General features: G+C 35.9%; 1 protein-coding gene across 1 annotated transcript in view; it reads left to right on the top strand.

The window, feature by feature from the left end:
* Window positions 1–18250, top strand: part of SF3B1 (splicing factor 3b subunit 1) — a 33143-nt gene that overhangs the window by 6004 nt on the left and 8889 nt on the right. The window contains 17 exon segments of the mRNA XM_006109852.3: window positions 1444–1610; window positions 3513–3617; window positions 4245–4359; window positions 6189–6268; window positions 7172–7342; window positions 10005–10242; window positions 11741–11953; window positions 12045–12166; window positions 13433–13630; window positions 13731–13832; window positions 14360–14539; window positions 15543–15629; window positions 15754–16024; window positions 16290–16435; window positions 16531–16677; window positions 17076–17201; window positions 17896–18117. Coding sequence (XP_006109914.2) covers window positions 1444–1610; window positions 3513–3617; window positions 4245–4359; window positions 6189–6268; window positions 7172–7342; window positions 10005–10242; window positions 11741–11953; window positions 12045–12166; window positions 13433–13630; window positions 13731–13832; window positions 14360–14539; window positions 15543–15629; window positions 15754–16024; window positions 16290–16435; window positions 16531–16677; window positions 17076–17201; window positions 17896–18117 — 2690 coding nt within the window.

Here is an 18250-nt window from a genome sequence, read left to right as displayed (position 1 = left end):
AGTTGATGAATACAGGTGAAATGTATGTGAATGTTCACTGTATTTTAATTTTTCCTACTCTTGACAAAATTAAAAATTGAGAAGTTTGGGGGGCAGTTGAGGAGAGTTGATTCGTCATTCACCAGATGTCTAGTCTTCTAAATACTAGACCTGTGAATAGAAAACATGATGCTTGGGGGGGGGTGGGGGGTGGGGTGGTGATTTAATCCTTTAAAAAAACCTTTATGTTGTAGGAAACTGAGGTACACATGTATTAATTAGTAGAGAAAGAACCTTTCTTTGAAGGCAGATGTTTTGATTCCAGATCTCAGACTTTTTAAAAAATCATAGTTATAAAAAAAAAATCATAGTTATACACACTTTTTTTCCAACCTTTATTTTTTGTGTATTGATTTTAGAGAGAGAGGGAGGGTGGGAGAGAGAGAGGAAGAGAAAGAAACATTGATTTGTTGCTTCACTTATTTGTTGCATTCGTTGATTGTTGTTTGTGTGTGCCCTGACTGCGGATTGAACCCCGAAAGGACCGTGCTCCAATCAACCAAGTTCTACCCGGCCAGGGCCAGATCTCAGACTCTAATCGTGAACTAATAAGTGTGATGATGGTTGCAGCCAAATTATGCAGAGTTCTGAATTCCATGCTTAAGAATTTAGATTGCCCTTTATTTTACTGTTCACAGTGTGAGCCTAGCTGTTTAGGACATGACTTGGGAGCGTGTTAGGAATGCAGAAAGTTGAGTGTGATCCAGGCCTACTGCATTTTAACAAAATCTGTAGACAATTCGTTTTACGTTCAAGTTTGAGGACCACTTTCCATAGTGCTGTTTTTATATTTCTGATAGTGTTGAGTTTAGAATAATCTTGAGTGTTATTCTTTGTCCCTAGTCAATATTGACAGTATTATTTTTTAAGTTGGAGAAAGGTTTAGAATTCAATGGTAATTTAATAAACGTTGGTAACCCATTCTTAATGTAACAGTAATTTGTTGTTCCGTATGGGAGTATTGTCTATTGATTTGGAGATACATTAAATGTATTAAAAATCAATGCTTTATATAGTTATAGTTCTAACCCCTTATATGGTGTAATTATTTTAGTTTCTATATTTATTTATTTATTTATTTTTTAAAATATATTTTATTGATTTTTCACAGAGAGGAAGGGAGAGAGATAGAGAGTTAGAAACATCGATGAGAGAGAAACATCGATCAGCTGCCTCCTGCACATCTACCACTGGGGATGTGCCCGCAACCAAGGTACATGCCCTTGACTGGAATGGAACCTGGGACCTTTCAGTCCGCAGCCCGACGCTCTATCCACTGAGCCAAACCAGTTTCGGCTAGTTTCTATATTTAGAAGAGTATCCTAAATAATACCTAGTAGGGAAATGCATTGTGTTGAGTGCTCTTTGGAAATGAAATTAAAGTCTGTGTTAACTTTCTTACAGATATCGAAGCACAGATTCGAGAAATTCAAGGCAAGAAGGCAGCTCTTGATGAAGCTCAAGGAGTGGGCCTTGATTCTACAGGTTATTATGACCAGGAAATATATGGTGGAAGTGACAGCAGATTTGCTGGGTATGTGACATCAATTGCTGCAACTGAACTTGAAGATGTAAGTACAAAGTATACAAGAGTCAAGCATTTTTAATTTTTTTGGGGTGGAGAGCAAGAAATATAAAGGTATTTTCTCTTTGAGTCATCTGGCTTAATCTGCAGACATTTTGGAGATCTTCCTTTTGGAGGATAAAACTGTTGAAAGAATCCTTCCTCTTAGCCCTTTGCGGTTGTATTAAATTTGGACATGGGTGTCGTACTGGTCGGAATTAATTTCCATTGAAAGAGCAGTGATACATAACATGCAAGATTATGAAGGGTAAACAAGATTTATTAATTCTTTTTTGGAACTACGTCACTACTAGTGAAATCACTACAAACGTTATCACTTTCTACGTCAGAGTCAGTATTCAAGGTGCCAAAATAAAACTCTTCATCGTTACTTTCAGATTCGCAGTACACTTCTTTCGGTAACTTCCTTTTTGCCATTTTGGAGTATTATTTTGAAATATCTTAACAAGCGAGAATGCCTAATTACAGGTAAACGTAATTTGTAAAGCTTTATTTGGAATTCTGCGAAGTATCTCCGAAGCTTGTCGATTTCTTCACTCTCAAAAGGCGACTGACTTGCCACGGTGTTTTGCATGGCGAGTGTGGAACGACCGCGTTTGTTTATATTGAGTTTCTCCGATTCGTCGGGGCAATGTTTTGGTTCGTGACAAGGTCGCTTAGACACTTATGAGCTTTCAGAGAAATTATGAACTGATACATGAATGAATAGAGTTAAGATTCGTACGGTTCCTTGCTGTGGTGGCTGAGAGCAGACATACGACCGGAACGGTAAAAAAGCTTTGGTGGCTGAGAGTAGACAAACGACCGCAAAGGGTTAGTTCTGAACCATTGTTTATTTATCTAGCAAAGCACCGACAAATCATTAATTGTTATAAAGTAAATCCTTACTACTGAGCTCTGTTTAGAGTAACCCACATGGGAAGTGACTTCATAGTGAGCAGCCATCTGTCCTTGTGACCTGAATCTGACTTGTGCTTAGTGCTGTTTTGTTACTGATATTATTAATGGATTCTGCGTGCCTGTTTCAGTTATTCTGGAGGATGACCACTTTCATTTTGAAATACATCTGAGTGTTTTTATATATTCCCATAGCTTACATTTTGTCAGATCATCTCAAACATCCAAATTTGGTGAAATTGCTATCCCTTTTTTGTATGATTCAGTAATAGACATTTTATGGATATAGGTAATCAAACTTGTTATTTTTATGACACTCAAGCCACATTTTATTTTGTAGTTGGCACTTTTAAAAAAGTAAATTAGAAAGTTGCAAAGGTAAAATTTCTAGAAGCCCATCATACCTTCTGGTAGGAGAGAGTGGTGGCTATATGTTCCAGAAACTGAAGGAGAAATTGTTTCATTTTTAAATCAGTGGTAAGATCTTGAGAGTTACCCACTGTTGTATTTCTTACACTAGTAAAATAATACAACACTTTCTGCTTAAATATTATTACAAGGGAAACAAGTACATTTAAAACATTATCTTTTACTTGTTTCTGTGGTTAAATCATGTTAACAAACAAACAAACAAAGAAAGTGGAGATTTTTAAATAAACTTTAGTTTCCAAATTTGAAAAACAAATTTCATCATGCCCTCTCTGAGAAAACAAAATGCTCAGGTTTTTCTAGTTCATACTTACTTTATTTTAATTGGCTTCCACAGAAAGCATTTCTTGTTTAATATTTTTAAATGAGTAAAAACTAAGGTTAATTTCTTTAATGACCTTTTTTGAGTTGAAAACTCACATGTTTATAAGTTCTGTGAACAAGGGTTTAGACCTCACACTGTCAGTAAGTCTTTAGATTTCATGTTGAATCTTAGTATAATTTTTCTAATTTTTAAATTCTGATGTTTTGTTTATGGCTTTTTGGTGGCATTTTATTGCAGGATGACGATGACTACTCATCATCTACAAGTTTGCTTGGTCAGAAGAAGCCAGGATATCATGCCCCTGTGGCATTGCTTAATGATATACCACAGTCAACGGAACAGGTGACTTTTTTCTTTTTTGTTAAATCCAGAGTTTACTCAGCTAAAGAAAACTGTCTCAATTCCCATGGAAGCCCATATATTTTAAGAGTCAACTTATTAGAATGTTTTGAGGAGAGTTGATTTGGGAAAATTAGAAATAATACTTATTAATTTCTTTTTAAATCCTGACCCAAGGATATTTTTCCATGGATTTTAGAGAGAGTGGAAGGGAGGGCGAGAGACAGAGAGACACATTGATTGGTTGCCTTCTGCCCGTGCCCCGACCAGGGCTAAAATCAAGCCTGCAACCGAGGCATGTGCCCTTGACTGGAATCGAACCCGGGACTGTTTTAGTCTGCAGGCTGGCGCTTTATCCATTGAGCCAAACCAGCTGGGGCAATACTTAGTAAATTTTATAAAGGTAATCATTTTATGAAGACTTGAACTATGGAAATACGGACGGGTATTTTTTTCATTTCTGTGTTATTTTTTCATATTAATACTTATCCCTAAAATTAAACAATATCTCTTTTATTAATAGGCATTTATTAAACATTTTAAATGTTTTATAATGTTCTGCTTTTGTTTAAGATATTCTGTTTGGTTATTTAATAAAGTGGGTATTAAGTTGGACATCCCTCTTTTCAGTATGATCCATTTGCTGAGCACCGACCTCCAAAGATTGCTGACCGGGAAGATGAATACAAAAAACACAGGCGGACCATGATAATTTCCCCAGAGCGTCTTGATCCTTTTGCAGATGGTAATTCTTTCCCACTTTTCTTTAGTATTCACGAATTTGCTTGTATTAAGCTCTCTTTAGCCCTTTGATTTTTTTTGGCATGCTTATGAATTTGCTTTTCTTTTTAAAAATCCCCCTTATTATAGATGTGTATAGATTTGGTTGAAGTCAAAGATGCCATATTCTTCATCTTTATAATACAAGTTTTCTTTCCAGGTAGAAGGACAAGAAAATAATGAGCCAATGCCATAGAAACGCAAAGGGTTAAAGGTTTTTCTTTTACTTTTGTTTTGGGTACGCTTTCTATACTTGGAACAAATGTGTTTTTCTGGTCAAAATACTTTCAAATTCTTGAAAGTTTTCATTCCAAATCCTAGATTTTAGGATTGTTACTTTTGAGAAACTTTCTCACAGTAGAGCTCCCCTCATATTTCTCTAAATATAGTTTAGTAAGTGCACCTACTTTGCTTTAAGCATACTTAAAATTAAAACAAAAGTATGTATACAAAGGCTTTGATATTTTTAATAGTTGGAGTCTGTTTTGCTAATTTTAGTGTGCAGGTCAGCACAGGGGGCATAGTGAGCCTGATGGAAGCTTTCCTCGGGTGAGTTTCAAAATCAAAATTAGGTGCCTGTTTCTTAAAATGAGATTCTACTGCAGGTTTACAAATTAGACTTTCAGCCTGCATGAATTAGTAGGGATATTCTTTTTTTACTTGCATTATTGTAATTGATTTAAACATGTATGTCAGAATTCACAGGCCCATACTAACTGTCCTTAATTTCTTTCCTACAGCAGTACTGCTATATGCCAGTCCTGTCTGCATTCTTAAGGGTGCAGTTCAACACATCCTCTCTAGATTATGGTGAAAAAGTATTCCAAAGGAAGTCTTATCAGAGCTAGTGTCAGAAAGAATGACACTACCAATTGGGCATGATCTTCAGCATAGGAAATGTCTTAGAATTTTATTATTTTATTTTTCTTAAATTGTGATGCTATACTACTGTATAGCTAATTATCACATTTTATAAAACATAGTGTTCCTCTGTGAATCTTGTTATATACTGTTTGGGCTTCTTTAAGATATTTTGAAGTTTGAAAAGCAAATACTGAAACTTGAACCAAGAGACTAACACATCTCTTTGTATGCCACTTCTCTTCTATGTGCATCATAATAACTGGTAGAAAGTAATATATTCAAGTAATATATTTTCATTTGTAATCATACTTTCTAAAGATAAAAATGTTTCTGGGTCAACAAAACTTTAACAAGCATGAAGCCCTTTTTTAGTAACCTGACATGAGAATAAGATTATAGGTATATTTTTAAAAATCAGATTTGCTAAACTATAACTGTTTTAGAACATTGTATGAAGAACTTACCTAGTTATAGTTATTTGTAGTTAGGATTTTAACAGCTTGCAACAGGTAATGTTTTGAATATAAATATCTTTCCAAAGTGTTACTAATGGTAAAGAGATAATTTTCTAGGCTTCTATTCTGCTGCTTGAAGTCAGAACTGCTGATGGAGACAAAGGCACGAAAGTGTACGTATTCCGGATTAGCAACCCAGGAACCCATCACTTCTGAAGACTAAACTGTGCTGTCATTTTGCTTTTATATGCATTAAAATATTTGTTTTAAACTGCTGTAGATGTTTGTGTTCAAACAGGTTAAATTGATCAGCAAACTCAATAAAAAGTAAGATGTATAATTATTAAAGTTTTCCATCAAAAAATAAATTAAATGATATGGAATAACATAATATTAGAGCAGGGCAGATAAATCAGTTGAACCTAATTATCGTTTATTTATTGTACTCTTGTCCTGTTGCTGTTCTTTTCTGCAGGAGGGAAGACCCCTGATCCTAAAATGCATGCTAGAACTTATATGGATGTAATGCGAGAGCAGCATTTGACTAAAGAAGAGGTATGAACCTGCTCTTTATTTTAATGGTTGTGAAAGACTAGAAATAAAGCTGAGATTGAGAGACTTATATTTCCTTTTTATTTGCTGAACAAGTAATTCAGTATTATTAATAAAAGTAAAGTTGAGACAGAGCCTTACCCAAAATTCTACCACCTCCCATGTTAAGCATTTTTTCTGTCCTTTTCTAGTCCCTGGCCCCTTGGCCATATACATACATATGTTTCTTCTAGTGACTATGTCCGTGGGGAGGATGATAGTGTGTACCTGAAGCCAGTGTGTAAGGAAAAAGCCAAGTAGTTAAACCATTCCTTGAAAAACCTCTAATTCTCCCATAAAATTGAGTTTGGATATGGTTGGAGAATTCTGAAGAATTCCTGCTGGCTTACAGAAATTGCTTCATTTTGTTTCAGTAGTTAGCCTTCATAACTTTATTATGAATATATAATTAATTGTCTAAATTAAGTGGGGTGATGGAAATTAAATGCATTTGTTGGGATGTTATATATAATATTTACCTAATTAAAATCATAATTTAAAATTTTTCACTTTTTACCACTTTTCTATCTTGTTACATATTCTGATTTGCTGTTTATATGAGTTTTAAATAAAACTATTTTTCAATGGAAGCATTTTAGTTCTCTACCATTGGCTGAAGATTTGCTTCACTGTCTAGAGTAGGGTTTTCTGTTATAAATTCTGTACTTGCTCATCTACGGTGCAGAAGGACATTGTATGAAACGAAATACAGAGAAGAGAGGGAAAATAAGACCAGGACTACCACTAGCATAGGAAGGAGAGTGAGTGAAGAATGACGTGACGTTAAATAGAAATGTTTGTACTAATGATATGAAAATATGTTGAAAACGTTTTAAAGATACTCAGTGATTATTCAATTATTTTCAGAGAGAAATTAGGCAACAACTAGCAGAAAAAGCTAAAGCTGGAGAACTGAAAGTCGTCAATGGAGCAGCAGCGTCCCAGCCTCCGTCAAAACGAAAACGCCGTTGGGATCAAACAGCTGATCAGACTCCTGGTGCCACTCCCAAAAAGCTGTCAAGTTGGGATCAAGCAGAGGTGGTTACATTGTATTTTTTAATACTATTATAATTTTTTTTTTCACATGAAATGTATTGTCTGCTTTCATGACAATAGCAGACTGGGTGACTTAAGAAACAGACATATACACACACACACACACACATTTTTTAAATATATTTTATTGATTTTTTACAGAGAGGAAAGGAGAGGGATAGAGAGTTAGAAATATCGATCTGCTGCCTCCTGCACACCTCCTACTGGGGATGTGCCTGCAACCAAGGTACATGCCCTTGACCGGAATCGAACCTGGGACCCTTCAGTCCCCAGGCCAATGCTCTATCCAGTGAGCCAAACCGGCTAGGGCAGACATATATTTTCTTAGAGTTCTGGAAGATCAAGGTGCCAACTGAGATTTTGAACAAATTATGTGCTTTACTCACCTAATGGAAAATTTCCCAACTCTAAGTAATACATAGAATCTTTTTAAAGGAAAAAATAACGAGTTTTAAATTTATTGTATTTATGCAAGTTTGCAAACAAAGCTAGCTAGAACTTTTAATGTTGGGTAGAGCATCCAATTTTAAAACAGATACATAAAAAGTATAGTACAAAACCTATAGAATATTTATGTCATTATTTAAATACAAATCACACTGAATCACCTAATGTGTTGCTACATATGGTATTGTCTGTACTGTGCAGGCTCTTTTGCTATCACTTGCTTATCTTCCATCCTCCCTTACCTACTATTTAGTCTCTCTATGTAAATTGCTGTGGAACCTTTGATTACTTAAATCCACTTCTAATTTTTTTTCACCGATCTTGCCAGCATCAGTTAGAGGAGTAATGCAAATGTGATTGTAAATATAAATTAATCTTAAGGATTGAAATCGTGTTGCAATATTTAGCTATAATTACCCACGTGATCCAAAATGTCTTATATTAATCAAATATATAAACACAGAATGAAGGAAAACACAAAAATAGTATTTCTTGGTGAGAATTCAGTGGGTTTGAGAACTACTTATATAATACTGAAATTCTTTGATTGCAGATCTAGACAGAGAAACCTTTGTGTCTTTCCCAAAGTCACGGGGCTAGTAATGACAAAACTATGATTCATACTTAGAATGCAATATTTTTAAAATGAGGGCTTTCTTCACTGCTCCAAGTTAAAACTTTAAATTGTGGTTAGTCATAAACATATTTGCTAGGAAGTACGTATTATTTATTTTTCTTTTTTGAAAGTACGTATCTTTTAAACAGAACGATAATCTATTGTAACTTTTAATTATAGAGAATAGCTCTAGCCGGTTTGGTTCAGTGGATAGAGCAAGCATGTCAAGCTCAAAGGCTAACATGGGCCAAATAAACAAGGTTTAAGTTTATGTGGGCCACAAAAAAAACAAAAGCTTCAATTTTCATAGAAACGTAGGTTTATTTTGATAAGAGACATGCTGAATACAAAGGGCTGAAATACATGAGTCATTGTTAACATAAAATAATAGAACATTTTAATTAATATTTTTTTCTTGAACATTAACTTACCAGACACTGAAAAACTGCACAGATTAATAAGCGTAACACAAATAAACCTATTTTTCATGTTCTCCGAAAGTGAAATATTTCCTGTTGTGCACACCAAACAAGTCAGTACAAGACTAATGACGTGGCTGCTAAAATATTCGCTGCTAGTATTAGTGGAGAGAAATGGTGCGCCTGTGCAGAAGGGAAATGAATGCAACATGATTATAGTAATCAGTTATTAGTGAACGCTGTAATTATGCATAACAGGATATTGTAAAAAATTAAGTTATGAAATTTTTATTAAAACGTTTCTCACATACCGTTACATTGGCTGAGCCACAAAAATATTCATGGGCCACATGTTTGACATACTTGGGATAGAGCGTTGGCCTGCAGACCATAGGGTCCCGGGTTCATTTCCGGTCAGGGGTGCATACCTTAGTTGCAGGCTTCTCCCTGGCCCCCGGCCTTATTCTGGGCCCATGCGGGAGGCAACCAATTGATGTGTTTCTCTCACATTGATGTTTCTCTCTCTTTCACTGGCCCTGGCCCTGGCCCTGGTCAGAGGCGGTCAATCGATGTGTTTCACATCGATGTTTCTCTCTGTCTTCCCCTCTTCCACTCTACCTAAAAATCAATGGAAAAGTGTCCTCAGGTGAGGCTTAACAACAACAAAAAAAGACATAAATAAAAGATCCTCTGGTGAATATTAATAAATAAATATAAATAAATAAATAAAACAAATTATAGAGAAAGGAACTAAAGCGTTTAAAATTTTTTTTAGTGTTTATTGGGGTTACATTGGTTAATAAAGTTATATAGGTTTCAAGTGTACAATTCTATAATACAGCGTCTTATATATTGTATTGTGTTTACCACCCCAAATCAGGTCTTTTTTCATTATCATCATTTATCTCCCCTTTACCCTCTTCTACCTTCCTTAGCCCCCTTTCCCTCTGGTAATCATCATACCGTTGACCCAGCCCCCCACCTCCCTCCCCTGACAGTTGTCAGTCTGTTCTCTGTATCTATGAGTCTGTTTCTGTTTGTTTATTTTGTTCATTAGATTCCACATATAAGTGTGATCACATTTAAAACTTAACAGGAATTTTTTAGTTATTTTTATGTGGGTGTGTAGGTGTGTGAAATAAAATGTGTTTGTTCTGTTAAGACCCCTGGACATACCCCTTCCTTAAGATGGGATGAGACACCAGGTCGTGCAAAGGGAAGTGAGACTCCTGGAGCAACCCCAGGCTCAAAAATATGGGATCCTACACCAAGTCACACACCAGCGGGAGCTGCTACTCCTGGACGCGGTGACACACCAGGCCATGCAACACCAGGCCACGGAGGCGCAACTTCCAGTGCTCGTAAAAACCGCTGGGATGAGACCCCCAAGACAGAAAGAGGTACTTCTACTGGAGTCTGGCATTGTTTGGGTGAAATACTGACTTGATGAGTGGTGTATTTATAGCTCCAAATCTGTTCTATTCTGGTTAGACAAGCAAATAACCTGCTGCTTTAGGGATAGATGAATAGCTGAGCAGTGGGGCAGGTGGCAGGGGTGGGCTAGAAGGGGGTCAATGGAGGGATAAAAGGGGACATATGTAATACTTTCAACAATAAATACTTAAAAAAACAACAGCAGATAATATGCCTAATTCTTTTCCTTTCTTGAGGAGATTTAAAATTTAAGAAAAACATTAGGAAGAAGTAAAGTTTGTAGATCATAACCTTTTTTTTATTGTGTAAAGTATATATAACATGAAATTTACCATTTTAAGTGTACAAGTAAGTAGCATTAAGTACATTCACAGTGTTGTGCAACCATCACCAGTATTCATTTCTAAAACTTTTTCATCACCCCAAACAGAAATTCCATATCCATAAAGTAATAACTCCCCATTTTTGTCTCCTTAAACTCTACTTTCTGTATTTATTACTTTTCCCAAATCTTTTTTTGTATTAACCCTTTAAAGCTATATTTCTTTAACTGTTTATGAGAGCTGTGGCAAGTTAAGATTTCGTAGTACATCTGCTGCATTAAAATTTATTTACAGCTCTGGCTGGTTTGGCTCAATGGATAGAGCGTTGGCCTGCGGACTGAAGGATCCTGGGTTCTGTTCCGGTCAGGGGCACATGCCTAGGTTGCAGGCTCGATCCCCAGTTGGGGGCGTGCAGGAGGCAGCCGATCAATGATTCTCTCTCATCATTGATGTTTCTCTCTCTCTTTTTTCCTCTCTGAAATCAATAAAAATATTTTTATTAAAAAATATATTTTATTGATTTTTTACAGAGAGGAAGGGAAAGGGATAGAGAATTAGAAACATTGATCAGCTGCCTCCTGCACACCCCCTACTGGGGATGTACCTACAACCAATGTATATGCCCTTGACCAGAATCGAACCTGGGACCTTTCAGTCCACAGGCCGACACACTATCCACTGAGCCAAACCGGTTGGGCAATAGAAATATTTTTAAAAAATTTATTTGCAGAATATTTAATGATATGGGAGAGAACTTGCCATGCAATGGATGAAAGAAGCAGTATAGAATTTACACACAAAACAAGCTCAGCTGTATATCTCAGCTGTATGGGGAAATGAAAAGTGGTTCAAGAGACAGAGTGGTTGTGATATTAAGGGTGGTTAAAAAAATACTTTGTTTTCCCATTCCTTAATGTTTGCTAGGTATTGTTTCTGTAGTCAGTGGAAAAGGAACAAAAATTAGTGAAGGGGGAGGATAAATTTGAAACATTTAAACCTAAAATGGGCCTGCATTTTGGGAATATTCTGCTTTTGAAATTGATCACTTTGAGTATGTTAGCTGTTTGAGAATAAAAAGTAAATTTTTGACGGTTAAAACTTTAGACACTAACACTTTTTTTTCTTTTTTTTTTTTTTTAAGATACTCCTGGGCATGGAAGTGGATGGGCTGAGACGCCTCGAACAGATCGAGGTGGAGATTCAATTGGCGAAACACCCACTCCTGGAGCCAGTAAAAGGAAATCACGTTGGGATGAAACACCAGCTAGTCAGATGGGCGGAAGCACTCCTGTTCTGACCCCTGGGAAAACACCAATTGGCACACCAGCCATGAACATGGCTACCCCTACTCCAGGTAAAACTCCTGGCTGTCTTGTATCTGAAGGACTTGTGGAGTGGTAAATATTTGTACTATAGATTGTTACAGGAGTTTGCTTTTTCCGTAGGTCACATAATGAGTATGACTCCTGAACAGCTTCAGGCTTGGCGTTGGGAGAGAGAAATTGATGAGAGAAATCGCCCACTTTCTGATGAAGAATTAGATGCTATGTTTCCAGAAGGATATAAGGTAATAACATGGAATATGAATGTGATGGTTTTTAGAATATAAAATAGGAATTTTATTTTAAGTATTCTTCCAAGAAATTTATAAGTCAGGTTTGCACTGGCCTTGTCTAAACTTACTACTACCATTACATTCTTTTAGCTGTTTCCAAGTATATTTCAGTTCCAAAAAGTAATAGGAGTGAAAATAAATTACAGGGAACTTTTTATTACTTTTGGAAGGTGAGAAATCTCCTGGACTTCTAGGACCATATACTTTGAGAAATGCTGATTTGGGGGTATGGAATAGCTTGCTGCTTCAGTTTATTAGTGATCCCAGGATTAAGCTCACATTGGGTTAGGATTATTTAACTTGGTGCCTCACAAGGTTTTGTGTATGTAACAAATTCATGGATTGCCAGTGAACACAGAATATTCTCTCTTTACCATGGCAATTTGAAGTTTATTTTTAACTATAAAATTTTGTAGGTCCCTGGGGCTCAAGGATCACCATTTGCTAGTCTGAAAGGCAGTCTGGGCATGTAGATGGTATCATAACCAGGGCTGGAACCTACATCACTTATGGCCTTTTCAGAGCCTTTTCTGCCAATGCCCATTGCTTTTTAACAGTTCATATGTCTTTTCCCCCTTATTAGGTTTGTTTTAAGGTGTTTAAGTATTAAGAATTTCTGCTTTATAACTTGTTGTAGTCACCCATAAAGTGGGTGTAGACATATTCTGCACCTGTGTTGACTGCCTGTGTTGTCAATTGCAGTCAGTCATTGGTTTCCTTAATAGAAATAGGAGGGGAAAAATCCTCTTTAGTGCATCTTCAGTGAAATTTCTTTGACTTATTCAAATGGTGTGTATTTTACAAGGCTTTGGTAAATGTGTTTAGTTTGCATGCATTTATTTGATTTCTGTAAAGCGACTTAAATATTTAAGACTTGATTTTGGTGTGATTTTTATTTTATTATTAAAACCAACATGTTTATATATGTTAATGTTTGAAAGTGATCAGAATTTTATAATATGCTTCATTTTCCTAAATTTCCCACAGTTCTAATATACTTAAGTTTTATTAACAGATGAGAAATATGAATATTTGTCATATATACTTTAAACTTACAATCAAGATAGAAAAATGGGATCGATAGTAGTAATTCCTATCTCCAAGCAAAAAGCTTCCTAGCTAATAAACTGTAAAATATTTTTTAAGTGCAAATGTTATTCATTACATTCATCTTTAGTTAATCAAGAAAGTCCTAAACTGTCTTTTTAACTGTCTTAGGTACTTCCTCCTCCAGCTGGTTATGTTCCTATTCGAACTCCAGCTCGAAAGCTCACGGCCACTCCAACACCTTTGGGTGGTATGACTGGTTTCCACATGCAAACTGAAGACAGAACTATGAAAAGTGTCAACGACCAACCATCTGGAAATCTTCCCTTTTTAAAACCTGATGATATTCAGTACTTTGATAAACTTTTGGTAAGTGATAATAGTAAAAATAAAATAATACCTTTATTTAGGGATTTTAAATCATAATATCTCAGTCCAACTTTAAATTATTTTCTTTTTACTGTATTAGGTTGATGTTGATGAATCAACACTTAGTCCAGAAGAGCAAAAAGAGAGAAAAATAATGAAATTGCTTTTAAAAATTAAGAATGGTACACCTCCAATGAGAAAGGTAAGTGCCAATTCATTAAGTCATCATCTTAATTATAATTTTATGTTTAGAAATGTATTAACTTCTTCAGCTTTACCAAGGGCATAGTATGAGTGAAATAAAGATATGTAATAAGAAGGACCTAGCTTTTTAATCAAGGAATTTTATGCTAATAGAGATATCGAAAAATGAGATTCTCTTTTTTTTCCTAAGGCATTTAAAACATGCTGAAGACTCAAGGAAATTAGTGGGATTATATGAGGAATTGTAATAGTACCCTATATGGCTTGAAGATGGGCGGGTAATCTTTTACAGGGAGATTAAGGAATTTTATAACTCCAGTGGCTCCATTGTTCTTTTACCTTTTATTAACTGAAACATTGAACTTCTGTCATAGGGATTCACACTTCAGAGTAGTTTTAATGGAATGAACTTAAATTACTCTGTAAAATGCCAGTAAAGATGAAGTTACAGACAATTATGGATTAATTGGCTTGTTCTAAATGCTTAATTACAAAGAAACACCTTTTATTCTTTTTCTCCCCCAGGCTGCCTTGCGTCAGATTACTGATAAAGCTCGTGAATTTGGAGCTGGTCCTTTGTTTAATCAGATCCTTCCTCTACTGATGTCTCCTACACTTGAGGATCAAGAACGTCATTTGCTTGTCAAAGTTATTGATAGAATATTATACAAACTTGATGACTTAGTTCGACCATATGTGCATAAGGTTTGTTATTCTCAAGTAGTGTTTCTAGTGGTTTGATATTTTAAAAAAACACATTTTATTGATTTTTTTTTTACAGAGAGGAAGAGAGGATAGAGAGTTAGAATCATCGATGAGAGAGAAACATTGATCAGCTGCCTTCTGCACACCCCCTACTGGGGATGTGCCCGCAACCAGGGTACATGCCCTTGACCGGAATCGAACCTGGATCCTTGAGTCCGCAGGCCGACACTGTATCCACTGAGCCAAACTGGCTAAGGCTGGTTTGATATTTTTAATATGAAAGGAATTAATGAATTTTTTTTTGCCAACTTATATGTATTTGTGCAATTTAAAATTTCTTATAAAAGCAATAGCTAATGCCATATGTTTACAATAAAAAGGGAAATTTTACCGGCTTGCAAGACAGAGTTACCAATGTTCAATTTACATGTCTTCCCAGACATTTTTCTTTTCCCAAGCATGTATCACACATATAAAAATATGTGTATAGATAGACGTAACATTTTGCCCTCTTTACTAAAATGGGTTCATATTACTACTCATTTTTTTTATTTGCTTGATTGATACTAGATTAGGATGAGAAAATCTGTTTCGATAGCATGGCTTTTAGTCTTAAACATTTGTTTTTGCTTGTGGCAGTTATGGATTAGAATTCTAAAGTGCAGCCCAGCCTGTATGCTCAGTGAATGAGCATTGACCCATGAACCAGGAGGTCACGATCATCTCCCCCAGTAGGGGGCGTGCAGCTGATCAATGATTCTCTCATCATTGATGTTTCCATCTCTCTCCCTCTCCCTTCCTCTCTCTGAAACCAGTAGAATTAAAAAGTGCAGATGTATGGCTTTTTAAAAAACAAAGTACATTTTCTAGTAAAATGAGTTCTATATGCTTGTGGTTTTAGATTACATAAATGACATGCTTTAACAAATTTTCCTAAATTTAATTTTATTACAAGGGTGGCATCGGTAATTGGTGTGGAAATTCATTTCTTTCTCTTTTTCAGATCCTTGTGGTCATTGAACCATTGCTGATTGATGAAGATTACTATGCTAGAGTGGAAGGCCGAGAGATTATTTCTAATTTGGCAAAGGTATTTGCATTATATTTCTAGAGGAGAAAGTTTGGTATCTGTAGATGGGATTATTTGATTTGCAAAGAAATGGTTGAGGGTTAATGTTATCAGCCCATGACTATCCTTTTTTCTTACCTTTTAGGCTGCTGGTCTGGCTACTATGATCTCTACCATGAGACCCGATATAGATAATATGGATGAATATGTTCGTAACACAACAGCTAGAGCTTTTGCTGTTGTAGCTTCTGCCCTGGGCATTCCTTCACTATTGCCCTTCTTAAAAGCTGTGTGCAAAAGCAAGAAGTCCTGGCAAGCGAGACACACTGGTATTAAGATTGTACAGCAGATAGCTATTCTTATGGGCTGTGCCATCTTGCCACATCTGAGAAGTTTAGTTGAAATCATTGAACACGGTAAGCTGTTATATAAATTTGTCTATCTTTATAAGACAGGTGTCCTAAATTTGCATTCCTGATTTGGAGTGATTAATGGAAGGTCTTTAACTGCATAATCACCATAAAGTTTATAATGGGATTTATAATATTATCTGCTAATAGTTTGCAGTTTATTACCAATTTTGTCTAATGTGAACAGATTCTGCAGTTAGGTTACATTGCTAGATTATGTGGAAATTAAGTAATATTGTTGCTTAGTTAAAACCTGTATTTGGTTTTATAGGTCTTGTGGATGAGCAGCAGAAAGTTCGGACCATTAGTGCGTTGGCCATTGCTGCCTTGGCTGAAGCAGCAACTCCTTATGGTATCGAATCTTTTGATTCTGTATTGAAGCCTCTGTGGAAGGGTATCCGCCAACACAGAGGAAAGGTAGATCCACCAATTAGATTTCTTTTTCCTACTCATTGAAGCTAATGCAACTTAATTCCAGTTTACTAAATACATATATGTTTATTTTAAAATAGGGTCTGGCTGCCTTCTTAAAGGCTATTGGGTATCTTATTCCTCTCATGGATGCAGAATATGCCAACTACTATACTAGAGAAGTGATGTTAATCCTTATTCGAGAATTCCAATCTCCTGATGAAGAAATGAAGAAAATTGTGCTGAAGGTAATTGTCCCAAATTATTATTGTTCCAGGTTTGTTCATCTAAATTGGGTGTGTTTTATGGTTCAAAGAGAGTTTCAAAGCATTTTTTAAAAAAGCTTACATATTGCCGAAACCGGTTTGGCTCAGTGGATAGAGCGTCGGCCTGCAGACTGAAAGGTCTCGGGTTCGATTCCGGTCAAGGGCATGTACCTGAGTTGCGGGCACATCCCCAGTAGGAGATGTGCAGGAGGCGGCTGATCGATGTTTCTCTCTCATCGATGTTTCTAACTCTCTATCTCTCTCCCTTCCTCTCTGTAAAAAATCAATAAAATATATTTAAAAAAAATAAAAAAAAAAAATAAAAAAGCTTACATATTAAACCAGGACTGTGTTTACAATTATTGTTTTTAACCTTTTAGGTGGTAAAGCAGTGCTGTGGAACAGATGGTGTAGAAGCAAACTACATTAAAACAGAGATTCTTCCTCCCTTTTTTAAACATTTCTGGCAACACAGAATGGCTTTAGATAGAAGAAATTATCGACAGGTAAGCGTTCATTGTAAAAAAAAAAAATTAAAATCCTTTCAACTAACTTAATTTTTTAGTTAGTTTGAGTGCATGTTACATATTATTTTTTTGCCCTGATTACCTCATAGTTTGTATGTGCTTGATTGTGAAAGGAGATGGGTTTTAGTCAGTCAGGTAAGTTCCATATTGATTGTGCATTCTAGTGTACATAACCCAACTCTGAATTGATGTTTTTGTCTAGTTAATGAAATGCTTGGTCTGGCTGGGGAAATATGAATGGTAATACCTTAAATCACCTCGACTTAGATGCAAGTGTAAATTATTTTGGTTATCTTTCTCTTAAGTTTTAGAAATATTTTTTTTTTTTTTTTAAATATATTTTATTGATTTTTTACAGAGAGGAAGGGAGAGGGATAGAAAGTTAGAAACATCAATCAGCTGCCTCCTGCACACCCCCTACTGGGGATGTGCCCGCAACCAAGGTACATGCCCTTGACCGGAATCGAACCCGGGACCCTTTGGTCCGCAGGCCGACGCTCTATCCACTGAGCCAAACCAGTCAGGGCGGTTATCTTTCTCTTAAGTTTTAGAAATAGGAGTTGATAGTTCTCGGCATGCTCACTAGCTGAATAGTATTTTTAGAACTTTTGCTTTTCATGTTGTCTATTTCCAAAGAACAATAAATTCAATGCTGCCCCTCCCCCCCTTTTAGTTAGTTGATACTACTGTGGAGTTGGCTAACAAAGTAGGAGCAGCAGAAATTATATCCAGGATCGTGGATGATCTGAAAGATGAAGCTGAACAGTACAGAAAAATGGTGATGGAAACAATTGAGAAGATTATGGGCAACTTGGGAGCAGCAGATATTGATCACAAACTTGAAGAACAACTGATTGATGGCATTCTTTATGCTTTTCAAGAACAGACTACAGAGGTAATGATACTAATTAGGACAAGTTGCCACTGACTTTCATACTATAAAAAAGCATGTTATTTACCAGCACATAACTAAAGAGTAATTGAATTTGAAGTAATTTTTAAATGTTCATGTTCTCTTTCAGTTAGCT

This window comes from Myotis lucifugus, unplaced genomic scaffold (assembly GCF_000147115.1).
Source record: "Myotis lucifugus unplaced genomic scaffold, Myoluc2.0 scaffold_3, whole genome shotgun sequence".
Taxonomy (NCBI): domain Eukaryota; kingdom Metazoa; phylum Chordata; class Mammalia; order Chiroptera; family Vespertilionidae; genus Myotis; species Myotis lucifugus.
Note: the sequence above shows the minus strand (reverse complement) of the source record. Positions and strands in the feature narration are given on the sequence as shown.